At 38.9% G+C, this 9,801-nt stretch overlaps 1 protein-coding gene across 5 annotated transcripts in view; it reads left to right on the forward strand.

Moving 5' to 3' along the window:
- The window catches only part of LOC104602898 (Serine/Threonine-kinase), an 84,371-nt gene extending 78,327 nt beyond the window's left edge, over window positions 1-6,044 (forward strand). For 4 of the 5 annotated variants that reach the window (XM_088894969.1, XM_088894968.1, XM_088894967.1 and 1 more), the window contains one exon: window positions 5,390-6,044. In XM_088894969.1, the coding sequence (XP_088751095.1) occupies window positions 5,390-5,581 (192 nt within the window). In that variant the 3' untranslated portion in view covers window positions 5,582-6,044. The remainder of the gene's footprint in view (window positions 1-5,389) is intronic. The other variant, XM_088894971.1, reaches the window with a different exon arrangement.
- Window positions 6,045-9,801: the final 3,757 nt, after the last annotated feature.

Genomic DNA, 9,801 nt, shown 5'->3' on the forward strand with positions numbered 1-9,801 from the left:
GGGATCCATACAAAGTAAAAAACTCCGTGAGGTCACTATGGAAATACTCTTTGGAATTGTTGGATTGGAAGAATTGGATTTTAGTTTGAAATTGGGTGGAAACCATGTGTTGGAAATCTTTTACAAGTTTTGGCACTTCATCTCTGAATCGCATAGGATACACCCATGTATATCTAGAGTAGTCATCAATAAGTCTACTAAAGTACTTATAGTCAGTGTTAAGTCTCTTAGAAAGCAAAGTAACAAAGCTCCAAACATCAAAATAAACAATATGGAAAGGAAATTCAGATTTATTATTTCTTGCAGAAAAATGAGTTCTACAATGCTTACTCAACTGGCAAGTTTGACATTGAGATTGACTTTAACAACTCCAGAAGCAAAATTTTCAATGACTCTAAAGATAAATAACTAAGATGACCGTGGCATAAATAGGCCCGACTCTTACTAGATTGACTCCAGCATATAGAGCCCATCCCCCATACTACCTCTTCTAATCGTCTTCTTTGAGGCCAAATCCTGTATTAACAAGAAGATTGGAAGAAAGTCACTAAACAGTTTAACGAATTAGTAATATTACCAATGGGAAACAAGCAAATAAGCAATTTTGGAACATGCAAAACATTAGAAAGAGTAGCTAGTCTCACCTTGTCCTTTTTAGAAAGAAGATGATAGGACTGAAAACAATTTGACTTACCGGTTATATGGTTCAGGGCCCCTAAATCAATTATCCAAGGAGATCTTGATAATTGATTTCTTATTCAACTAGCTACTGTCTTGGTTTCTTGTTCTAATTTGAACCTGATTTCTTATTCAACTCCTGAGCCCACTTCGACTTCCCATGAAGGTCCTAACAAGTATCACGAGTGTGTCTAGACCTCTGGCAATGAATGCACCATAGTTTATCCTTGTCATTTACTTTCTTTTGGAAGTCCCCTTCTTAAAGGAATTCCACCACCTGCAACTACTCCCCCTTTAGCCGCCGAAGCAGTTACTTCTCCCTCATAACTATTCATCAAATTTCTTACTCTCCTTTGACTTTACTAGGGCATACACTTCAAGATTGTGGAGGTCCTTACTTCTTAAGATCTACACCCTAATAGACTCAGACACAGGGTTTAGACCTAAAAGAAAAGCAAACACCCGTTGTTATGAAACAAGAGACTTGTAAGCCTTACCATATTCATCACACTTGACACTTCCAATTCACACTTTGATAATGATCTAACTCCTTCCAGATGGAGGTTAGGTCTGAGTAGTACACAAAAAGACTTCTCTCCCCCTGCTTACAGGTAGACGACTTTCCTCCTGTTGAGAATAGGTAGACATAACTTGTTCCCATATTTCATAAGCTGTATCAACCCACATAAAGTTTTTTTCTCACTTGAGGCTGCATAGATACTAGAGGCTATGATGTCACCATGTTTTTTTCTGGTTCCACTTGTCATACTCGGCACTTTTGAACTTAGGTTCCTTAATCTTTCCATTGATATACCCTATCTTCCCCCTTGTAGTGATATACAATTTGATACGTTCAACCACTCTAGGTAATTAAGCCCATTCAGGGGTATAACAGCCATAGGGGAAGTTCAAATATATCCCCCCCCCTCAGCCCATTTTGAATTGAGGAGACACTTGAGGTAGCCGAATCCTCAGAAGTCATGGTAACTACTTCAGGTCACACTGATGTAGGACCAACTCAATTTTAGTCCCTACTTGAGAATGTTGAATGGTCTTCTTTGATCAGAAATTTATGGCTGTTGATGGTTGTAATGGCTTCTTGGAGGAATAAGAAAGAAAATAGGGATAGAAAGAAGAGAGAAAATACCCGGATCACTCACAGGTGCCTAGAATCACTCTAGGGCATGGGAATCACTCACCATAATTAGCATAAGCTGAAGAAAACTCAATAAACTTCATTGTTCTTTGTGTAAAACGTCCATACATATCTATAGACTCTAAACTCATAATAATCCTAGGAGGCAAACTGTTAGACTCAATAATCCTAGTAAGACTCAAAATAAGCTGTCATGTCCTATTTCAGTTTAAAGAAGACTCAATAACTCTAATCCTACTTATGCAATGACTCTGGAATTTTAAACATAAACAAACTATAAATGGAGACCCAAACCCTATTATTGGACCCTATAGAAAAATTGTAAAATGGCAAAATTATCCTCGGTATCCAAAAATACAGAAATACATAAAATTTCACAAAATTCCAATTTTGACTCTTCAGTTCTTGCGTCACACACCTAATCAGCCACAAAGTCAAGGATGCACTACAGTCCAGCACCAAAAAAGATTAAATTTCTCCACTTCACACAAAGTTCTGCTGCTGGAAAAAAAAACATATACAGCATCAAGGAATTGTGGAACAATCACCACCCATGCCAAATAAGGCCCGACAAACTACAATCACCAAAAATTTACTTTACTGCTGATACAGCAAAATACAGGTCATCCCTGACCTATAAACACACCATAAGGATCACACAATTCACAAAAAAAAAGGTTGAAACAGGTTCTAGAAACTTCACATCAATCACAAGAACCTCTTACAGTTTTTTTTATTATTTTTTTATTTTTTCCTTGGTACACAACCAAGAGAGAAGGAAAAAACAGGTCTGAACCCCCCCCCCCCTCAGAGCAGTCCGATAGTATTCTCTAACTTATCCAAATAGAACCCAGCAAAAAGAAGAAAACTTTGATCGATCTTGCTTTCGGGCCTAATGTACCTGCTCTGGTGCCATATTAGACAGAAAACAATAAGTAGAAAGCAGCAAGAGAAGAGAAGGGTGGAGAGGAGAGAAGATTGAAAGCCAAAAAGTAGTGCTGGTGGTGCCAGCATTAGTATTTATATTAGGGCATTCAAAAATAAAGTAAAAATACAGAAGTGCCCCTGTGGCGCTAAAGGTGAACTGATAACCTTTTAATAGTATGTTCTTGACCTTCTACAGGATGGAGGGGGACAAATCAACTGATACTCCAATAGAGAAAAACCACATGCTTGGGAGTGATGAGGGAGAGACATTTGCAGATGTGAAACAATTTCAGAGGTTGATTGGGAGATTATTATATTTATACATGACCCATCCGGATATTGCCTATGCTATTGGAATTCTAAGCCAGTATATGCATGCCCTCAAAACATCACAGTTTGCAGCAGCAGAAAGAGTTTCTTAGATACTTGAGAAAGCATCCTAGAAGAGGTCTTCCATTTTCCAAGCATGACTGACCATTTGAGGGTTGTAGCTAGATCAAGTGCTGAAGCAGAGTATAGGGCCATGGATCATGGACTAGCTGAAGTGATGTGGATTTTTTTTTTTTTTTGATCAATAACACATTTCATTAATTATCAACAATTAGAATTACAAAGAGGAAGACAAACTTTCTTATCTTCCAACTTCAGCTTAATCCCCAAGAACTGAACAGGAGAGGAAGGAAAAAAGGAAAACAGGAAAAAAAGGAAAAAGGAGAAATCAAATTTAAATTACAACTGTGCCCAGAACATTGACTCCCTGTCCACCCCTTGTTTTGCTAACCCATCAGCAATAGAATTAGCTGATCTTTTTACCCAACTGATTTTAACTTCCATTTCTCGAACCAGCCATATGAATTTCCTTCTCATATTGCTATATCTCCATAAACCATTATCGTCTTTCTTCAGCCACCCTACCACCACCTCCAAGTTCCCTTCAATTATGAGTTTTCTAAGATTCATCTACCTAGCTTTCTGGACTCCTTCCAAGATTGCATGGATCTCAGCTCTAAGGGAGTCTCCCACTTCAATGGGGCCTGAAAACATGGCAGAAACAGCCCCATTCTCATCCCTAAAGACACCGCCAATCCCTGATTGTCCAGGGTTCCCTTTGCTACTTCCATCAAAGTTTAGTTTTATGAACCCTGCAGGTGGGGGAGTCCAAGACACATTCATAACTGCTTTAATCTGGGTACAGCTAGCAATCTCACCCCACTTCCTTAGCATGTTATCTGCAGTATAGTCTGTGAATAGCTCTAAGGATTTCATCCACTGTACAACCCTTATATGGATCAGGGCCTTCAGATCTTCAGCACTTCTTTCTTCTTCAAAGAAGATTTTGGAGTTTCTCTCTTCCCATAAAGACTAGCAAACTGCTTCCTTCAGTCCTCTCCACATAGTCCTTCCCCTTTTCATACGCCACCTGAAAAAAGGAGCAAACAGACTTTGCAGATTTGATGGAGGATTCCAAGTACACCCAAACAGAGATAAAGCCCACTCCCAAAAAGATTTTGCAAATTGGCAGGACACCAATAGGTGGAAACCAGTCTCCCCATCAGCCTTACAAAGAACACACCAATGAGGGGACAAACAGGAATTGAGTCTCTTCTTTTGGAGCAGATAACCGGTGTTGATTCTTTCTAGAAATGCTTCCCAACAAAAACTACCAACCCTAGGAGGAATTGGTCTGCACCATACCTCATTAACAGGGAATGGGGGGGGGGGGGAATGGAAGAGGAAGGGGTAATGAAAGAGGAAACTGTCTCATTTTTGAAAACAGATAGGGCATACAAAGAAGGAAACTGTTCCTTTAAAGGGCCCTCCCCCACCCAAGTTTGTTCCCAGAATTTTATGGAGTTACTTGAGTTCAAATCATACCTGATAAGAGAGTTAAAAACTGGTAATAGATCATGAATGGCTTTCCAAGTCGAAGCACTTGTGGTCCTAGTCCAGAGTCTAGCATCCCATCCATTTAGCTCCAATCCATGTCTGCTTGCCACTATTTTACCCCATAATTTCTCCTTTTCTAGTGATGAAGAATCTCTTAGGAGAACTTGGGTTTGCCGTAAACAACCCTATGTCTTTGTATTGTGAGAACAAAGCAGTTATCAACATAGAAACTAATCCTGTTTTCTATGACCAGACTAAACATATAGAAGTTGATAAACATTTTATCTGAGAAAAACTTGAGAAGGGAGAGGCATGCACTCCATATGTTAACTCCGAAGAACAACTGACTGATGTTTTCACAAAAGGGTTGAATACTCCCAAGGCACAGTGAAATATGTAACAAGTTGGATATGATTGACATCTATAACGCAACTTGAGGGACTGTGTTAATAGACTTGTAGTGCCACAGGGGTAGAAGGATCTTTTTACTTTATTTTATGTCTTGATGATGTCACCCTATTTTAAAAAAATAAATGGGGCACCACCAGCCAATACTTTTCGATCTCCTAACCTTCATGTAGCTATTATGTTTTTTTCCAATTATCAAGTAGTTATTGTTGTCTATATTACTTCTAATGAATTGTCTTTAATGAAAACGGAAAGGGCCTACTGCAAACTTCATATTAGTTTCATTTTCTAAACTTAAATAATGAAACTCTATTTACTTGAGTATTTCTTCAGGGCAGAAAGGAGCTCATGTCTTTCCTAAACCGCAAGAAATATAAAGAGATGCTGCTAGCCACTTTGGAGAAAAGGCGCCTCCGCATGTCTCCTCTTGATATGCGGTTTCATCTACGGGATCTTATTGGCTCTGGCCAGTTGAAAACACTCCATACCCCAACTGGCTTGGTTGTTCGGATCTCTAAAGATTAGATGCCCAACTGTGCCAACTCCATGTGGACCCATTTATGCTTGCAAGTGATCAGTTCTAATGCAGGGTTAAGTAGTTTTTCCAGTTTAATATATTTGAAGCTACCAGGGATCTGGATTTGGTGAAATCAGAACCAATAACTTCAATGGGAGCTGGATGAAAGAATCATTCTATGTAGCAGTGGTCTATTGTAATAGACACTTTGTTATTCATTTCTTTATTTGTTAAACGTCATATGATGAATTAGATGCAAGGAATCAATTTTTATTGTAATGTAGCAGTGTTCTGTTACATTACCTCAAATCAATTTTTTTTTTTTTTATCACATCTAATCGCAATTTTCTTTGGTCTTTTCCTTTCTCTTTTAGAGCCCTGTACATGCACCAATTCACTTATTAGTGATCATCTAGGCACATGAACAAACATCAATGCACTTATTTCCAATTCTATGATTTCTATTCTCTTTAGTTTTGTTACTCGTTCATCTCTACTATACTCATTTTTTAATATATTTCTTGATTGTCCAGCATTGTCTCATATAATGATGTTTAGTTTGTAACTATCTTGTAGAATTCTTCTTTAAAATCTTGTTGCCAGTCACACAGTACACTTGATGCACTTTTTCACTAAAACCACCCTTATCTAATTTTATAGGCAACATCGTCTTTAATTTCTTCGTCGTTATCAATTCAAGGTACCAGAAGAAGTTAGTTCGCATTTTTTCTGATCACGAATCTTGTATATCGCCTTTGTTACTAATGTTTTTCTTAAATTGCAATGCATGTATTCTGTCTTAGTTCAATTTATCTTGAAGATTTTTTTATTCTAAAGCATCATTTCATCGTTCTAATTTTGCATTCAGCAGATCTTGTCTTATCAATTAACTAACATACACCATGAAATCTCTTGTATTGTCCGGTTAGTTCCTCCATACGAAAAGATGCGAAGTGTTGACTCTTAATGTAATTCAACTATGATTGGTAGTTTTCTTGTCTCCCCTTTCTGGGTTCTCACACTGGTCATAAATATATCATAATGATGCCAATTTAACTCATTGAAGCTCTTTATTTTCAAAACCAACCAATATCATACGCTTTTCTGATTTTGTCGATGAATATCAAGGAGATATCTTTCATATACCTTTTTCTTGTAAAGAACAATAAAAAGGTTTATAGAAGATGGGGGGATAACATATTTGCATTAATCCACTATAGTGATATAATTGAATCATCATTAAGCTAGAAGTTGGTTTAAATTGACTAAAATAACTACGGACTTTGTTGCGGGAGGATGTTTAAAGAATAGGGATAATGCATTGCATCAAGTCGGAGGAGACGATCACGGTAGGCCAATCATTGATCTTATGCCTCAATTACCCAGGAACCCTATTATTGATGATGATAGCGACGATGAGTTAGAGTTCGGCATTGCTCCAATTATTCCCGGTGATGGTAGGACTGGAAGAAATTGGCAAAATCATGGCAATTTTAATCGTCGTCGGAATGATGATGAGTTTAAACTAAAGGTGGATATCCCTACTTTTAGTGGAGATCTAGATATAGAGGGTCTTTTGGATTGGATCATCGAGGTTGACTGTTTCTTTGAGTACATGGAGATCTCGGAAGAGAGAAGGGTGAAACTAGTAGCTTTTCGACTGAAGGGAGGAGTATCTATCTGGTGGAAATGAATGGGGGAGACTCGGATCAGAGAATGAAGAGGTCCAGTTCGAAAATGGAGACGTATGAAACAATTAATAAGAGAAAGATTTTTGTCTCTTGATTATGAACAATATATGTTTGAATTGTATCAAAGATGTGCGCAGGGAACGAGGAGTGTGAATGAGTACACCTCAGAATTTCTGAGATTGACTGAGAGGAACCAATTGTCAGAAAGTGACAATCAACAAACAACCCGTTATTTGAGTGGTTTGAAGCCTGTTATTCGAGACAAGATTGGAGTCCAGATGGTTCTGAGTGTGTAGGAAGCAAGGAATTTAGCTTTGAAGGCTGAGTTGATGTTTCAAGAGAGGACTCGAGCTGATAATTATCGATGGTATAGCGGGAACGACAATAGGCCACCAGCAGTTGATAAGGGCAAGCCAACTCAAGGGATACAACCCTTCCACCCGCCTAATGTAGCTAACGCTAATAAGGCCGCAACGGGAGGAAATACTCGAGGTAACACTTCAAACCCTCATAAAACCATTAATCCCTATGCAAAACTTGCTCCTTTTAAGTGTTTCAAGTGCAATGAAGTTGGGCATAAGTCTAGTGACTGTCCCAGGAGAAAGGCAGTTAACATAGTAGAAAGGGATGAGGAAGAAGTTTGTGATGATGAAGTATATTGTGGTCCCGATGGAGAGGACGAAGGAGGTACTTATGAGCATGAAGAGTACACATGTGTTGTGAGGAAGCTCATGCTATCTCAGAAAAGTAAAGATGACACACAACGACACCGACTGTTTCGCACTAGGTGTATGGTACAAGGTCAGTTATTTGAATTAATTATTGATAGTGGCAGTCAGGAGAATATTATTGGCAGAGATGTGGTGAGGAAGCTGCAACTAATTTATGAGAAACACCCAAACCCTTACACGATTGGTTGGATTAGAGAAGTTGGGGGCGTCCATGTGGAGGAACGCTGCAGGGTTCCATTCTCTATTGATAAGTACACTGATGAGGTTTATTGTGATATTGTGGACATGGATGCTTGCCATATTTTGCTTGGTAGGCCTTGGCAGTTTGATGCAGATGCTAAACACATACCAGCTCGAGAAAGAGAGTGTGCGCTATACATTACTACTTATGGCGGAAAGGAACCAAACCAAGGCTTCAAAGGTGGAGGAAAGGAATTTTCTTACCATAACACATCGCCACTCTGAGTTCGTAAGGGAGTGTAAAGATACCCGTGATGTCCACTTATTGGTTATAAAAGGAGAAAGTGTGAGTGAACCACTAGGGGAGAACAAAATTCCAGTGGAAGTGCAGGGATTGCTCTTCATTATGTAGTTCCTGACGATTTACCTAATGAGTTTCTGTCCATGCGAGACATTCAGCACCACATTGATTTTGTTCATGGTGCTAGCCTACCTAATTTGCCACACTACAGAATGAGTCATAAAGAGAATGAGATCTTACGGGAGAAGGTAGAAGAGTTGTTGAAAACGGGACACATCCAAGTTAGCATGAGCCCTTGTGCGGTGCCGACATTATTGACACCGAAGAAAGATGGGAGTTGGAGGATGTGTGTCGACAGCAGAGCAATCAACAAAATCACTATTGGTTACAAGTTTCTCATTCCCAGGCTGGATGACATGCTTGATCAACTTGATGGGGTTGTGGTCTTTTCCAAGATCGATCTCAGGAGTGGTTATCATCAGATCAGAATCCGTCCCGAAGATGAATGGAAGACCACTTTCAAGACATGAGATGGATTATTTGAGTGGTTAGTCATGCCTTTTGGACTAACTAATGCACCAAGCACCTTCATGAGACTGATGAATCAGGTACTACGTCCTTTCATTGGTAAGTTTGTTGTGATATATTTTGATGATATTTTGATTTATAGTAAATCTGTTGATGAGCACATAGGACATATCCGAGGGGTATTGAGTGCGTTAAGAGAAAATAAATTATATGCTAATTTAAAAAAATGTACTTTTATGAGTGATAGTTTATTGTTCTTGGGTTTCGTTGTAAGGATGGAATTAAAGTGGATGAGGGGAAAGTGCGAGCCATTAGGGAGTGGCCAACCCCAACAAATGTCACCGACGTAAGGCGTTTTCATGGGTTAACAACTTTCTATAGGCGGTTTATCAAACACTTTAGTAGTATTGTAGCTCCTATCACTGAGTGTTTGAAGAAAAGTAAGTTCAAATGGGGAGAGGAACATGAGCAAAGTTTTGCTCTAATAAAAGAGAAGTTATGCACCGCTCCCGTCTTAGCTCTGCCAAGCTTTGACAAATTATTTGAGGTTGATTGTGATGCTAGTGGAATGGGCATAGGGGCTATGTTATCACAAGAGAAGAGGCCAATTGCTTTCTTTAGTGAGAAGCAATGTGAAGCCAGGAAGAAGTGGTCTACTTATGATAAAGAGTTTTATGCTGTTGTGAGGGCATTGAAGACATGTGAACATTATCTGATTGCTAAAGAGTTTGTCCTTTACACCGACCATCAAGCTCTTAAGTATTTAAGTAAGCAAAAACAGTTGAGGAGTGATCTGC

The sequence above is a fragment of the Nelumbo nucifera genome, chromosome 1 (assembly GCF_055504915.1).
Source record: "Nelumbo nucifera cultivar China Antique chromosome 1, China Antique-T2T, whole genome shotgun sequence".
Classification (NCBI taxonomy): domain Eukaryota; kingdom Viridiplantae; phylum Streptophyta; class Magnoliopsida; order Proteales; family Nelumbonaceae; genus Nelumbo; species Nelumbo nucifera.